Here is a 16,990-nt window from a genome sequence, read left to right as displayed (position 1 = left end):
TTGGACGTGATCGCTATGGACTGAGCAGAATATTCAGAAGCACTTAAGGGAACGCCTATTGACAGTCAACGATGCTCATGTTCCTAGCTCCCATAGGCACTTTTGAAAATGCCCCAGTTCACAGGAAATTGGATCACAAAACACACCACTGAAAAATATACCTCTTGGGAGGGGGTAAATGAAGCAAAACATGATTATTTCTGCAGTTTTGCTAATAGAGCCACTCGAGTGCATAAAATAATGTTACAGAAAAATGTCAGCAGCACTGGGCAAACCAAAAGGTTTTTATAATTTCATGCCCTGCCCCGGAAAAGGGAAAACATCTCATGCGGATGTTACCAGTTGCGAGTTCTCATCCCTGTAGTTGGCAGCAATATCTTGGTTTTCCATAGCACCTCCTAGCAATCCAGTTGCATACGTCCTCAATGGCTGATCCGCCTCTCGGGCCCACTTAAACAGATTTTCAACTATGCCTTCCTAAAGTAAAACAAAGAAGCCATTCAGACACTAAATTTTCCTCCTCCTCCTCCCCCCTCCACACCCTATCAATGGTGGGGAGGTACAGTTCTCCTTATTTCCCATTATTCATGTCACACACCAACAATTTACATGTTTTTGATCACGATTTGGCTTATTGCCCAGAAATACCAGCATTCACTAGGTTAACACCGACTATCTGGCCCAATTCTCTTCTCTGTTACAACAGTGTAAGCCTAAAGTAATTCCACTGATCACAGAGGAATTCCTTTGGATTTATAATAGTACAATGAAACAGGATCTGGCTAAGAATTCTTTCCTTCATCAAGACATTTCACTATTCTTTATGGACTGACTGCGAACCCCTTTACTCACACAAGTAATCCCTCTGAAGCAAATCGTTATTCATGAATGCAATTGCTCACCAATGAAAATAAGGGATTCCCGACCTGCTCCTAAATCCAGAATGATTTGGTGCAACAGAAACACTTGAAACTATTCTGATAATTTCACCAAGCAAGAAGCTTTATTCAAGTAGGAATGCCACCGTAGTGTCTGTTTGGCTCTTGTATATCAGATATTTTGTTCAATCTAGACAAAGAGTTGAAAAGTAACAGTATAAACTCCTGCTTTTCTCTTGAAATATCACTGACTCCAAAGCAGACCACAAAGTTTCTTTAGCATCTACCACTACAGAACTCTGATGCATGCTTGGAATCCCTACCCTACCAACTACAATGCAAATAACAGAGTTGTAATAATTCAGCTTTTGCAAGGTCATGTATTGCTTTAAAGATCTGAGCAGACCAGATTTTTAAAACATCTAGTTTTTATTTTAGTGAATTACTTGTATGCACATAGTCTCAATTTTAGTTCCTTCATATTCTCTTCAATGTTTTAAGAGTGTTTAAATTAATCTTCAAAATCTATAAAGTGTGAAATACTTTATCCACTAGAGGGCCATATTATTCCAGCAACAAACAAAAAATGCCAGTAACCACCACGCAAAAAATGAAATATAGCGCAGTTTACAGAAGTATTTGTATGACTGAAAAATGTTACTTAAAAAATTAAATTTTCTGAAGCATTTTATGCCTTGGGGGGGGGGGGGAACAGATATAAAATAGAACCCTACTTAAAGAACTTGTAAGTTACTAAAACAAGCCATGTATTGACCAAAAGTACTAAGTTCTAAAATTTACTATTGTCAGGAAAGATCAAAAATTTCCAATCATGTTCAATCAGATACTAGAGGGCAATTTGGCCTAGCCTCATGTCTGAGGACTTTAATAGTAAACAATATCACACTTTGTTCTTATCTAGCCTTTTATAAATATTAACTAGCTAACCCTCTCCACCTCAGGAGGTTGGTATCATCTTATGGCATGTCTACACCTACGAATGTAACTGTGCTGATGCAGAACATCTCATGAAGACACCATGCTCATAGGAGAGAGTTTTTCTTTTATTGGCATAAAATACCATTTCCATGAATGACAGAAGATCTGCCACTGGGGAAAGCTCTGCTGCAGGCATAGAACTGAGAATTCAAGCACATTTATTCACACCCTGAGTGAAATAAATTATGGGAAGGGAGGCTGTAGAATAGACACAGCCTCAGTTGTACAGAATGGGCAGAGAAGTGCAATCGGCCGGCTGTCTCCCAGCCATTTCTTTTTCATAGATTAATAGATTCCCAGGCCAGAAGGGGACCACTGTGATCATTTGGTGCAGGGCTGCCTAAACTACTCCTTGCAAACCACATCCAACTCTTTTACAGTTAGCAGACCTGGAGCTTCTACCCTGCAGCAGGATACTGGAACTATGGGCTTCTTCCAAACATGGAAGGGACCCTAGGGACTTCAGCATCACTTCTGCCCTACTCTTGCTGTGCACCCAGCTGTTGAACTTCTGAAGATTATCATATGCAGTTCAGAGGGTCAGTAAACCCGGCCACCTCTCATCTAGCCTGACTTCCTTTACAACACAGCTCAGAAATTCCATAGAATATACCCTCTTTGAATTGTGGGCACAGAACCATACACAGGGTGCATTCCAGCAGTGGTCATACCAGTGACATATACAGCAATCAAATAACCTCTTCAATCCTACTTAAAAAGTCTCTCTGTTCACTAGCCCGAGATTGCATTATTTTTTTGGCAACAGTATCACAATGAGATGCCACTGACTCCCAGGATAGAGTCCCTAATCCTTTAAGTATGGTCCATATTCTTCGTTTCGAAACTTATACATTTAAAATGTATATTGCTTGCTCGCACCCAGTTCACCAACCAATCCAGAATATTCAGAATTTCATTATTTACTACCCCCCAATTATTTGCTCATTCGTCAAGACTGCACGCCTATGGAAGTATTCTTCTAAGAAATGGTAATGCGACATAGATGAGGCTATAACCCTCAGATTATTTAAAACGCCCAGCAAATTTCCTGCATATATTGACAAACAATGGCAGTAAATCCCTCTGTACATCAGTATTTATTTAAACTGGAAGCTATTTGAACACTGACTCTTGTAATGCTGCTATTTCACAGGACCCAAACAAACAATAGTCTTAATGAGTTTCTTCTGAATTAAAAAACAAAAGTTGTAAACTATACAAGGTTAGCAGACAAACTAAAGCAGGTGCGTGGCACAGCTCTCTGCTTGTCAGCTGACTTTTGGAAAGGACAGCATCTCAGCCCAGCCAATAAGCTGAACTTCTTTATTAGTTTGAGCTCCATTAGAAATAAGGGAGAAGACACGGGTGAAGGTAACCAACATTAACAAAGTTTTTTACTTCAGAGGAATGGGGCTCTGAACCCCCTTGCAGTAAATGTTGAAATACAGAAGAATTGCACAAGCATGAAGTAGCTCTTTCAGCTCAGTAGGATGTTCTCCAATGAATCACGGCACCTCAGGAAGAAAAATACATCCTGACACAATAACTCTGAGGACTGAACTGACTAATTCATCAACAGGTTCTTTTCTCCACCTCTCCCAAATTCTATCCCAGCCCCTACTGTGGAACATCAATTTTCAAGAGTTTCATGATGCATGTGGATTTTAAAAACAACCTGAACATTAAATCAACTTCTTACTTGGAGGGAGAAGAGTGAGGTGTTGGGCTTGCACCTGAAAAACCTTTTAAACTAATGATCAACTTAGACTACCAAAAAAAAAAAAAAACTATCCTGGATCCTAATCTGACACAACATTACAATGATGTGGTCGTAGCAGCACATTTTCCACCTTACAATAAGTGAACAAGATCTTAAAAAAAAACCCACTTGTCTTTGGGACTTGAGTAACATTTTTGTGTGTTAATTCTAGGTTATGCAGTGCCGTAAGGGCAAAGCTTTGAAGAGACCTTGCAGAAGCAAATTCAGAGAGCAAATCATTTTCAGAAAACATTCTCAGAGCAGGTCTGCACGACTGATGCTACAATGCCATAGCATAAACACTTTCTATAGCAACCGAAGGGTTTTTTCCTGTCACGGAGTTAACCCATGGAGTTAGCTAGACCAACAAAGTAAGGCTTCTGCCAACTTAGCCATACCTACACCACGTATAGCTCTATTGGTACATCTACACCGACAAATCTTTTTAAATACACACAAGATTTTATTCCATCAAACTGTCTGATACATTCTAGCTTACAACAGAGCCCAAATCCTGCAACACACGTGAAGAACTTTCTCTGGCTCAAACCGGCCCAAATTTCATTGGAGATCTAAATTTTCTCTTTATCAGAGATTTTTAATTGCTTCCCCAAAAGGGCAGTGGATGCCAGATGCTTGTTGAGTTTAAGTCTAAAAGAGAATATCAGTCTGATGAGGATCAGTCATTGTTTAATCCCCAAGTGTGTGCAAAAATGTGTTTCATAAATCAAAGTATTGGCATCACTCCAGTTTTATTAACAGGGCTCTATGACGGAAACCCATTGAAAACACCTCTAATTTATCTAACTAGGGGTTTGGTGCTGTGTATAGCAAAGATGACCAATAGGATCACTGCTGACATCACTGTTATACAACCACAACATGTTGTACAAAGTATGTCATGTAAGGTATGAATTTAAAAGTTACAATTGCTAATTATGCTTATTTTGTATCATTTCTGTATCTGAAATCATCAATATTAGCTATGACCGATCAAGGACTCTTCACTTTCTCAATGGGTCATTGAAGAAACTTATCCTGTCCAGGTAGCTCTTCCAGAGGATGCCTCAAAAGCCAACAGCAACCCTGGTGATTTATCAAGTCATATAAGGGCATGTAATATGCTTTTGTCACCCTGCATTCCAGCTTGGGCCAGTAACTTTCCACATGCAGGAGCGGCAGGCTTTGTTTGGACAGTAAATTTAAGTAAATATAAAATCCCTGAGACACCTCTTTCCTGCTCTAATTCTCTGGACTGAGTTTATAGCTAAAAAGCATCTTAACTATGGACTGAGGACCTTCCAATCTTTTGGAAGTCACCAGAGATACTTCACAAGCCAACAGTCTATTCCACCACTGCTATAAATCTGTTATAAGAACTTCGCAATCATGTGTTTATATGATCTATTAACCAATTATAACTCTGCTTTTAGCATTTAATCTTTAGTTTACCAGGGACTAGGTGACACCATGATATTTGGGTAAGACCTGAGACACATATCAATCTGGGGTAGGTAGCTGACCCTTTTTAAGTAAGAACCCTGGTGAAAGGGTTTTCAATAACCTCTCACTTGGCTGTCCAGTTGATGTCAGGGGATGGAACGTTTAAAGGGGACTGTGTTTGACTCTTTGTTGACTGGTGGGGTCACAGGTGCCGATTTCTCCCTGCTTCAGGGCTGCTCACCTTCTGCTCTGGCCCAGGCCCTGCCCCCAATCTATCCCTTCACCCGCATTCACACCCTTTCTTCTCCCACTTCCGCTTTGTCCCATTCCCCAACCCCCATGCTGTCCCTGCCCCCAATTCTTCCTACACCTAGTCCTGCGTCACGCTCTCACCTCCTCTGCACTGCCTCTTCCCACCCAGTTCCAATCCCCTTTCCTGAGCACATGCCATCTCCATTCTTCCTCCTTCCACCACCACTTCCTGCTCCATAGGGAACACCTGATCTGCAGCAGGTGAGAGGTGCAGGGAAGAGGGGGAGACGTTTACCAGAAGGGCCACTGATAGGCACATGGTGTTGAGGAGAAGGCAGGGGGAGAGAGGGAGCAAGAGAGAGAGAGACGGAGGAGCTCACTGCTGGTAGGCACTAAGCACCCACCAATTTTTTCCATGAGTGCTCCACCCTGCGATCACCCCCAGATTCGGCACTTAGGTGCTTGGTGATACAAAAGATCTTTATAATGGATGTGGTGGAGCTAATTAAAAAATAATTGGCCAGTTTGGGGGGATTGTCTACCTTCATTCTTGCTGTCTGCCTGAGTGTAGTAACCTCACTGTGGCCTTTCCCGGGCACTCAGTCACAAGGAGATCCACAGATCCCCAAGGCGGCACAGCAATTTTCAAGACAGTTCCAGAAGGCATGTGGATTTAAGTTTAGAACACTCAACAGTAAACCTTTTACTACCTTACCTACGGTCCCACTAAAAAGTTTGCTTTTCAAGGAATGAGATGACAAAACAGAGAGTCAAACAGATTGATTGCCACACATTGCTGATGTCCCTGGAACGTATATGCAGAACAGTGGGTATAAGTCAACTTTTTGACTCCTGTTCCTCTACTAAATGAGTATGCAAGTCAGCTTTCAGTACCCATAAGCAGCCTAGAAGTGCCTGGGGGTTTAATTAGTTTAGCTTAAACACTACAACTATTAAAGCGTCCTTTTAAAATTAAACGTTAAAACATTAAAATTTAGACGAGGTTGTGTTCCAGACACAGCATTTCAGATTTCCATATGTACAGATTTCTCCAAAACCAGCCTAAGAGCTCCTAGAACGCTAACTGTACCAAGCTCTTCTAACCAGTCTTGCTATACACAGTACCTTTTCCTGAAAGACAACAGCAGTTTCCAGTCCAGGCATGATGTCCAGAAGGAGTCGGCAGGCAGCCGTATTTAATGGGGGTTCCCTGCTTGTCATCACATAAGCATTCACCAGCTGAGGGAAGAAGATCAAAAATAGGGATGGCCTGACATTTAACTCTGACCTAAAAGCATGCAGTCAAATCACTAGTGACTCCCCCAAGCTTCACAAAACATGGGAGCAAAGGGGAAGACACAAGTGGTACTGTCAGTGTGCACCCCTTCGACCTGCACTTGCGGGTTTTTCTGCACATAAAACACTGCAGCTATGCTGCTGCAGCGCATCTGACAGGAAAAGCTCTCCTGCCAACATAAACACTGGGATGGACAGTGCTCAGGTCGGCGTCACTCAGGAGTGGATTCTTCACACCTCTGAGCAATGTCAGTTTCGCCAGCATAAGGTATAGTGTAGACGTGACTTCAGAGAGAGCACAGCATCAGAAAAGAAGCGGAAGGGCAACATAACTTATTTTTTTCCCCTTGGTCAAAAAAATTCTCTCTTCTACACTTCCCTCCCTGGATTGATCTGTAAGGCTACAATGCAGATACCAGAGGAGGGCAAAGTGTGACCTGCAGGCCACATCCAGCCCATCAGGTGAAGGGCAAACACAGCCGTGTCAGGAGGATGAAGACAGCCTTGTCAGGAGGACCCAGCCCAACTCCCACACAGGACAGGGAGCTAGGGCAGTTAGCCCCAAAGCTCCTCCCCTTCTGCCCTGACCCCCCCACTCCCCACCCTGCAGCCTCAGCTCCCACAGTCCCCAGACAGTGTGGGCACTTCACCACCAGCCCCAGTGCTTCAGGCAGCACAGTCAAGGAGTCCAGAGGCTCCAGGGGGTGCAGTCTCGAAGCAGGTGAGTTGGGCAGAAGGCAAGGGATCCAGGAGGGACAGTCAGAGAGGGCTTGAAGAGGATGTGGGGGGCCTGGATCTTTGGGGAGGCACAAGATCTTCAAGCCTTACACACTCAAGCCCTCTGTACAATTTCCATGCCCAATGTGGCCCTCAGGTCAAAAAGTTTGCCCAGTCCTGGCCTCTACAAAATCAGATCATCAGCAACAGCCTGAGGCAGAGAAGAGTAGCTGGCATTTATTTCAATGAGAAAACTCAAATGCACAAGATTCTCCTTCATCGTTTGTATCCCTTTTCACTGACTCTTTGTAGTCTAACCATAAGTGATGTGCAAGCAATTTGTGGAAGGGTCCATGTTCTTTAGAGGACCTGTCACAATAGGCCCATTACTAATACAGGCCTCTGGGTGTCACTGCAATTTAATATTAGCTATGGTAAGTGCTAAGTGTTAGCAATTCAGGAAAAGAGCCAGTGACTCAGTCCTCTAGACCTCGTCTTCTTCCCCAGCTTCTGCAGTCATCAAACACGTAAAAGCATTCACTAGGAATTACTGCAGGATATGTTTTGTTTTTCAGAGACTTAATTTACCTGGCAAATCTTGACCAGGGCTGACTCCATTTTTGTTGTTTACACTACATCAGTGTACGTCTGACTATTAACATTTAGAAAACTTCCCTCCCTCCATTTTATTAGAGGAAGGCAAATCATATTTAACCCTCTTTTAAAACCAGCATTTGAAAGAAATATTCCCAACAGCAGAAAAACTCCAATGTGCACTGGGCTAAAAGCAAGAACAACAAGCACTGAGGATAACCAGCCCATGGCAGATAAAGACAAATCAATGCCAGTAACAATGAACTGTCAGCACTTGACAATTATATTTTTCAAATAAATGCAAAGGGTATAAGCCTACTGCATTCATGAAGTCATCGTTCTTGAAAAGTATTCTCAACAGATGGCCCAGCATACACTCTGGATCCGCTCGACCTGGCAAGGCACAAAGAAGGGGTTGAGCTGGTCACTCAGTCTTCCTTAATTAAAGCAACAAACTATTACAACTAAACAAGAATGGAAGAGCAAAGAAAGGAGACAGCCACTTTGTAAACTTGACATCGCTTTCATTATGAGCTCTCGGCTTCATGGCCAACACTGAAGTATAAAACTATGGTCATATGTCACAGCAAAATCAACTGTGGGATACCCCAAATGACAGGGGGGAGGCATAGCTCAATGGTTTGAGCATAGGCCTGCTAAACCCAGGGTTGTGAGGTGAATCCTTGACGGGGCCATTTAGGGATCTGGGGCAAATACATTAAAGATAAGAAAAAAACTGTCAGGGATGGTGACAGATCCTGCTGCATGTGCAGGGGGCTGGACTCAAACTTTCAAGGTCCTTTCCAGATCTATGAGCTTGATCGACTGATTGCTTTCTCTCTCTCAATGGAGATATACCTATCTTACACAAGAGAAATCACGTGAATTAAGACATGTAATAGTTGACATAACTTTTGCTTCCACACCCCCAGCGTCCAAGGGCTCCCCACCTCTAGCTAAATTGTAAAGGATTTTCACTCACTGCCATTAGAAGACATTTTTGTAGCCTTAGAGTACTGAGGCTTTGTTTATTTATTCCCTGTGGCTACTGTGCTGGTCTATGTCCAACCACTAGAGGGTGGATGAGACTCAGACGGCAATCTCTTCCCTCTTCCAAATTGGAAACCTGGAGACATAGGCACCGTCTACATTTAAAATTTAGCTAAACAAAAGTAAATGACTAGTGGGAGAAAAAAAACAAAAAAACCCCACCAGAGTGACAAAATCTGCAGATGACACAAAACTACTCAAAACAGTGAAGTCCAAAGAAAACTGAGGAGTTACAAAGGGGACTCAGGACTGGGTGACTGGGCAAGAAAATGGCAGATAACATTCAATGTTGCTAATACATACTGGAAAATAATCCCAACTGTACATACTAAATGATGGGGTCTAAATTAGCTCTGCCCAATCAAGAAAGAGATCATGGACTCACTGTGGATATTTCTCTGAAAACATCCACTCAGCATGCAGCAGCAGTCAAAAAAAGCTAATGAAATGCTAGGAATCATTAGGAAGGAGATAGTTTGTTTTATCCCATTACCTCTGTATAAAACCATGGTATGCCCACATTTTGACTACTGTGAGTCCCTTCTCATAAAGATATACAGATTGAACCTCTCTCATATACAGGGACCCGACTGAGGGAGAGAACTTGCCAGACCACAGGTGGTCAATATTCTATAGCACATTACCAACACTTCCACTGCTTGCCAGGCTCTTAGAAGACATTTAGGGGTAGAGTTACAGCAAAATAACACCACAGAACACTGACAGCCAGGACTGGTGACTGGAAACAAATTCTATGAGACCACAGAAATTTTGACCACACCCATTGTAAGTGGTAACCTGGATAACTAAAATCATGATGGATTATGGATATTGCCAGATGAGTGTTCATATTAGAGGTTCAACCTGTATTGGAATTGGAAAAGGTACAGAAAAAGGCAACAAAAATTATTATAGATATTGAACAGCTTCCAAAGGAGGAGAGACGGGGATTTTTCAGCTCAGAAAAGAGACAACTAAGGAGGAAAATTAGAGGACTATGAAATCATGATTGATGTCAAGAAGGAAATAAGGAAGTGTTAGCTACTCCGTCTCCTAACACAAGAACTAGGGGTCACCCAATGAATTTACTAGGCAGCAGGTTTAAAACAAAGTGAAGTATTTCTTCACCCAACACATAGTCAATCTGAGGAACTCTTTGCCAAAGGATGTTGTGAAGGCCAAGATTATAACATGGCTCAACAAAAAAAACAAACAAAAAAAAAAAAAAAACACACTGGATAAGTTCATGGAAGATCAGTCCATGGCTATTAGCTAGGACAGGAAGAATGCAAAATTATGCTGAGAGTGAGTTGGGAACCCACAACCAGTGGTTTGCCCTGATCCAGTCCCTGAGTCTTGGGGCTCCCTCTCACCACAGTGGGGCAAGCCAATGCTGGCACTCCAGTCCTGTGGCAAGTCTCCAAGCTTTGGTACACTTCCCCCCTGTACCCCCCAACCCTCCCTGTGGGGCTGGAGCACAAGCGCCAGCTCCCTACAGGGGGAAGCAGAAGACCCCCGAAACACAGACAGCCATGCACAGGCTGGAACCACAGCCAGTGGCAACTACAGAAGCCTACAAGCACAGGGCAGCACACAGCCATCTGTGCTTCCCCAAAAGCTGTGCCAGGTAGGTGCCCCAATCCCTTGTCCCCTCCCACCAACTCTTGAACCTTACCTCACATACAGATTCCCCAGCCCACTCCAGTACCCTAGACCTCCAATGATCAGAAATGTTAGGTCACAAAACTATAAACCAAGATTTGTAAGATGGTTAGTAATGCCAAAACTTCGGGCCATTTTTGTGTTATTTTAAACACATGAATGACTAATTTTCTCCTGAAATACAGTGGGGTCACATATAAGACATTGTATTAATAAGGTCTTACCAGGGTGTCTGTCATCAAATGGATCCGGATCCCCCTTGCGGTATTCTTCAGTCTCCTTCTCAATTAACTCAGACATTCTAGGGAGGGGGTTAAAAAAAAACAAAAACAAAAAATAAAACATCACATGCATTTTATTTCCCAAGGGACAGCTCCAAAGCAGTCTACTTCCCAAAATACTATTAACAAACCAAAAATCCCCATTCACGTTGTACCTGTGAACCAGTGGAAGATTCCAGACATCCACTGGATACATATAAGAGCAAATGAGATGGTGATGCCTGGTTCTCCCAAAACAGTTACCACGTATCAATGTTCTGCTGGCATGCAAACATGCTGCAATGACACAGCTTGGCTACGTCTACACGAGCCCCAAACTTCGAAATGGCCATTTCGAAGTTTACTAATGAAGCGCTGAAATGAATATTCAGCGCTTCATTAGCATGCGGGCAGCCGCAGCACTTCGAAATTGATGCACCTCGCCGCCGCGCGTCTCGTCCCAACGGGGCTCCTTTTCAAAAGGACCCCGCCTACTTTGAAGTTCCCTTATTCCCATCAGCTCATGGAAATAAGGGGACTTCGAAGTAGGCAGGGTCCTTTAGAAAAGGAGCCCCGTCGGGACGAGACGCGCGGCGGCAAGGAGCGTCAATTTCGAAGCGCGGCTGCCGCCTGCATGCTAATGAAGCGCTGAATATGCATTTCAGCGCTTCATTAGTAAACTTCGAAATGGCCATTTCGAAGTCTGGGGCTTGTGTAGACACGGCCCTTGACTGTTGGGACTCAGCAAAGAAAAGCAATGGAAGGAAACCACTTTTTCCTCTTCTGAAAGACCACTGCAACCAGCCGAACTGCTCCGATGTTCTGTATAAAATGAGGACAGAGAGAAAAACTAACCTGCCATCACACAATCTCAGAATGCTGGTCCTGATGACCTCCAAGACATGCAGCAGGAAAATCCTGTCTTCTCCAGCCTCTCCAGTAGAGCAATTCAGTTTGCTTTTTGCTTAACACAGAGCCAGTTCCTGGAGACTTATTATTTTTGGCTCTTGGGGAGTGGACAGGGTGTTGGAGGATGAGTTAAAAAGAGTGAATTTCTCATGAACACATATACCATAAGAGGTAAAGGAGACTACATGTTACACGATAAGGCTTTGCAGCCCTGTCCTCGCTCACCCTGGTTGTAGGGGGTGTATCTTCTGACTTCTTCCCACTCTTGAACCTTGTGAAATAACACTGCAAGACCTAGCCCTGCTCAGATAGGCCCTCATCAGTTCCTCAGACAATTAGGCAGCAGCTGGAGGGCTGGAGTAAGGATGAACTTGAGCTACCACCCTCCCATGGAGCCCTACCACAGGGTAACTGCCCATCTGCACCAGCCAGAAGAGTTGTGGGAGCAACTTTAAAGTTATGCATTCCCCTTGACTGAACCGTGACATTAAAGCTACAGACAAAATCCCAGACATAATGACTACCAGCCTGAGCATTTCTAAGAAATACAATGTTCCTGCTCTTCCAGGAAGAGCAGAAGAGGTACCTGGGAATGGAAAATGATAAGTCACAGATGATGATCATTATCTGACAAATGAAAGGAGACCAACAAATTTTCTGGCACTGAATGCTCTCCTAAGTGTATCTATTTTTTCTGAGGCCTTCCAGTGGCAGGTTACCTGGTCAGGATCTGAAATTCAAAGCCTTCAGCAAACTCGTTTTATTCCCAGGGCATCATTCCTAAGGTTCACACAACTCTTTGCCCTGGGGAGTTCCAAGAGTTGATGTTTGTCAGCCTGATTCGAAAGAGAAGTAAACTGCATCTTGTACTGAAATGATGGCAGAATTTGTGCTCTGGTGCATTTCTAGCAACAGCCCACTGTGCAATCGGGCATACCTTTACATAGAACATCCTACTGTCAACCCTAATATTTCCATTGGAATTAATAGTTTTAATAAAAGTACCTGCTGAGCAGAGACACCATGGGGAGGGAGAGGTGATCTGAAGAGTTAGCGCTAAGGGTTTGTCTACACATAATCTGCCACAGCAACATTGTGGTAGTGCGCCAGTGAGGACTCATGTACAATGCACCCCTGACCAATGTAGTTATACAGGCCTCATTTCCTAATGTAGGCCAGGCCACAGTCTAGTTCAGTCTTTCCAACACGAACTTGCAGACTGAACTGACAAATAGCAAGGAACGCACATCTAACATCAGGACACCTGGCTTCAGTGGGCAGCCAAATCATGTCAGCCGAAGCTTATGAGCAATCCCACAGAAGAGCCGTTACCACGTGAAGTCTGGATGTGATGCATGCGTATCTATCTATCTCATGGACTACGTTTGTAACAGAGATGAAAAGGTAAAATCACTTAGCTAGTCGAAACTGAAAAAACACTCATTTTTTTTGAAGGGGAAAAGACCTTTGAAGGGGAAAGAGAAATTTGTTTCTTCCCACATGGGCCACATATAGAACCCCACATGCAGCCCACAGGTTGTCCACCACTGATCCATGCCAATGAGAGAGCCCACTCCTATTAGCATAAAAGCACACCCTCACAAGTGGCATAGGCTGTGTCATTGGGAGAAGCTCTCTCACCAACACAATGCTGTGCATAGTAGGACTTACACTGGTATAACTTATGTTGCTCGGGAGGTGTAATATTTACACCCAAGTGACAGTTTTGCCAGCACAGGTAGTAGTGTAGACATAGCCTTACAGTAGCCTCAGAAGTCTTTATCTTGCCCTGATAACAAGAGACCCCCGGAACTCTACCTCTAACCCAGAACCACAAGAGCAGTGTCCTGTTTTGAATATAAGGGGAAAAACAGCCACGGAGGAGTGGCATAGAATCACTAGCTTTACACCATCTAGGCATCTTTTTGTGCCAGGGGTTGGAGGATCCAGCCCACGGCAGGTACAAAACTGGTTCAGCTGAGCTACACCACACTTGGAATGAATGCTCTTGCACCTTCTCATACTGAAGTTGTCTAGAAGTACTTTGCCTTCTAATGAGCTTCTTCACTTGTATTGTGATTGCACCTTGACCCTGTGGGATATATGAGCCTATTTGGAGACATGGTTTCATATGCAGCCTGCCAGTCTGCAAATCACTGATTACTTCCATTTACTGTGATTTAACTTTACTGTCCCATTTGCAACAGTTACTATAGGTTACGCTGAAGCCTTGACATCTTGAGAGTTAGCCTATAGCTGACAAATCACTTTTTCCTGAGCGTTTTTCCATGATGTTTCAGTACAGCCTTCAACATCACACTTTGGTGGGTTCTGCCAACTCATTTTATGCAGTCTTGCCCATGGAAGATTCCTCTGTTTCAACACGGAAGAAACAAGGAAGCAGGAAGATGTCACGCACCGACAAGCATAAACCACAAGTTCCTCTGGCTTAAGAGTTTACAACAACAGACAAACAAGTCAAATGTGACTTGAACCATTACTGAGCACAAATCAATCTCTGTGGGGAGTATTTAATGTTGTTAGAGGAGACACTCCAAGAGACTCCCTTAAATCCATGCAGAAGCCAGTCTGGAGCACATTTAAGTCCTGTCCTCTAAGCAGATTGAATAAAGCCATGTTGCCAAGCTCCTGACAGCTGAGAGTCTTTGTTTTACAAAGCAATGTAAATTCAGCTACTGTTAGATCAAATGTATCCTCTACACCAGTTGCCTTAAAATCATTGCTACATCTGCCTGAAGCCAAACATGTCAATGTGCCAGATGCGTACTGAGCTTTAGCATCACCTCCACAAAAACAAGGAGCAAGAGCCCAGCACTCTCCAAAACCACCCTGCTGAAGCTATCAACGCTGAACAGCATGACAGTCCCTTGCACTATAACTTCCAAACTGAATCCCAAGGAAGCAATCATCTGTTTTTTTTTAATTTTTATTTCAGTTGCTCTGTAACACCTAGCAACCCCAAAACATCAACCTAGAAACCAATGTTTCACCAAGTGTGTCCCTTTTGTTGCTAATAAAAATCACCTTTTTAAGACCATGATTTGTTTCCTATGTCCTAGAAGGCAGGTGGCTGTGTACTCATGCCTAAAACCACAAAATCAAGCTATGAAGAGAAATTACCGTTTCCAAGTTCTCTCCAGAGGGAGGGTTAGAAAACAGCTTGAAAGTACCTCACAAGAAGGAATTCCCAAATGTGCCTTCCTGGGTTTTCAGAGGAGCTTTGCGCATTTGGGTGGTGGCAGCAATACCAATTCAAGGCCAGGGAATGTATGGTCTTGGCAAGTTTTTTGTTTTAAAAACAAAAGCCTTTATTGGCAAGGTATTTTAAAGTCTCTTGTGGGTTCCCACCTTCTGCACACCACGCATCAGAGTGGGAAACAGCCTTGACAACACAGATGATGCAGAGACCAAGCACATCTCTAAAACAGCATGACTAAGTGGACTAGCACAACTGGGTATGTCTCAGGACTCTTGGACAGAAATCCCCAAGAGTCCAGACTAATGCCACTGTTGCCAACTCTAATATTTTGCAGATCTGGTAACACAGTAAACCCCCAAAATGCGTAATTTCAAGCTGTACTTAAATGGCATTAATGCAAGTTAAGCACAATTCAAAATCCCTCTCCCCCAGCCCCGCACAGCCCCAATTCAACCCTCTCCCCAGTACAAACCCCCATGGCCTGGCTTACCCCATGCCATGCCTCTCCAGATCAATCCCTGCACCCCCATGTCCCAGCCCCAGTTCAACACCCATCCCCCCAGCCCATATCCCCCACGGCCTGGCTCATCACCCCCACATCTGGCTCTAGCTCAACCTTCCCCACCCCAGTTCAACCCCCACGGCCCGGTTCACCACCCAAGCATGGCTCCAGCTCACCACCTCCACACATGGCTCTGGCTCAACACACACACACACACCTCCATCCCAGTTCAAACCTCATGTGTATGGCTGTGGCTTTACTCCATCTCTTCCCCCCGCCCCCCCCAAACAGCCCCAACCCCAAGACTTCGCTTTCAAAAGGAGCTCCAGGTGCTCCTGCTGCTTCCCCAGCTGCAGAACATGCATTCCACCAAGGAAAAAAGCTGCTGCCCAGCCCACAACTTACATGAAATTCGAATTATGCGAAGTGTGTGGGAATCCAACCCTTGCATAACTCAAGGGACTACTGTACTTGGTGTTTTTATGAAAACCCACTTCTGGGAAACGAGTGAGAACATGAAGATCTTGGCTTATACTTAAAAAAGGAGTAAGTTTCTAGTCTTTATTGCGCAGGGGAAACCCTAAAACCATGAACTGAAGTGTACTCAGACATCTTAGTAAACCAGAAGACAAATAAAAGCCCCAAATGTGACATTTTAACATATAATTTTAAAAACAAACTTTTGATACATAGGGGCCTAACTCATGATTTTAAAGCCCCACGAATGGCAATACTGTTGTCCAGAGTCTCTTCAATAAGAACTATTCTGCTCTTGAATCCTATTTCTCATGACTCAGCGAGATGTTGGAGAAGACACCTCGCACCTCTCTCTCTCTCACCTGATTTACTTAGGGCAGTCAGTGCTACTCCATCTCCCCACCAAAACAGAACGTTTGTCTAGGCAGCAATTGTTGGGCGAAACAGCATCTTCTCATACCTATGACGCATCACCAGCATCCTAACCAGAAACACCACAGTCCCCTGCTCGTTACAGGATTCCACTCCCAAGTGTGGGGGAGGAGGGAAGCCACTGCTCATTTTCTAAGCTCTCCACTGGAATTAGCAAGCCAACTTCACAAATGTTCTCTCTCTATTTACCTCACCTGCGTCTCTCTCACCTGCCTTTGCACAATTTGACCACTGTTACTGCAAGACTCTGTAACCCCAACCAGATGGAATAAACTTGTAATTCTCAATCTCAGACTGGGGTTTCACAAGTTTTAGCAGCAGATATAACTTTTCTCCCTTGTCCAAATCTCAAATTATAGAAGAGGGAGAGAAACATTCAGCGTATGAAGCTCAAATATATCGCAGACAGTTTATATAAAAATCTACACAAAACAACACCATGCTGTTTTGACAAAAACTTTGAAGCACTGCACATTGCTGAATTTTTAAGCTAAAAAGAATATAAGTTATCAATAACCGATCAACCACTTTAACAACTTC

General features: G+C 43.7%; 1 protein-coding gene across 1 annotated transcript in view; it reads right to left on the bottom strand.

Annotated features, from left to right (window-relative positions):
• Positions 1-16,990, bottom strand: part of DCAF1 (DDB1 and CUL4 associated factor 1) — an 85,480-nt gene that overhangs the window by 59,933 nt on the left and 8,557 nt on the right. The window contains exons 3-6 of the mRNA XM_075005347.1: positions 10,875-10,951; positions 8,258-8,331; positions 6,457-6,570; positions 340-477 (exon numbers count right to left, since the gene is read on the bottom strand). Of these exons, the coding sequence (XP_074861448.1) occupies positions 340-477; positions 6,457-6,570; positions 8,258-8,331; positions 10,875-10,951 (403 nt within the window). The remainder of the gene's footprint in view (positions 1-339; positions 478-6,456; positions 6,571-8,257; positions 8,332-10,874; positions 10,952-16,990) is intronic.

This window comes from Carettochelys insculpta, chromosome 11, assembly GCF_033958435.1.
Source record: "Carettochelys insculpta isolate YL-2023 chromosome 11, ASM3395843v1, whole genome shotgun sequence".
Classification (NCBI taxonomy): Eukaryota; Metazoa; Chordata; order Testudines; family Carettochelyidae; genus Carettochelys; species Carettochelys insculpta.
The sequence above is the reverse complement of the archived record's forward strand: the minus strand, read 5'-3'. Positions and strand labels throughout refer to the sequence as shown.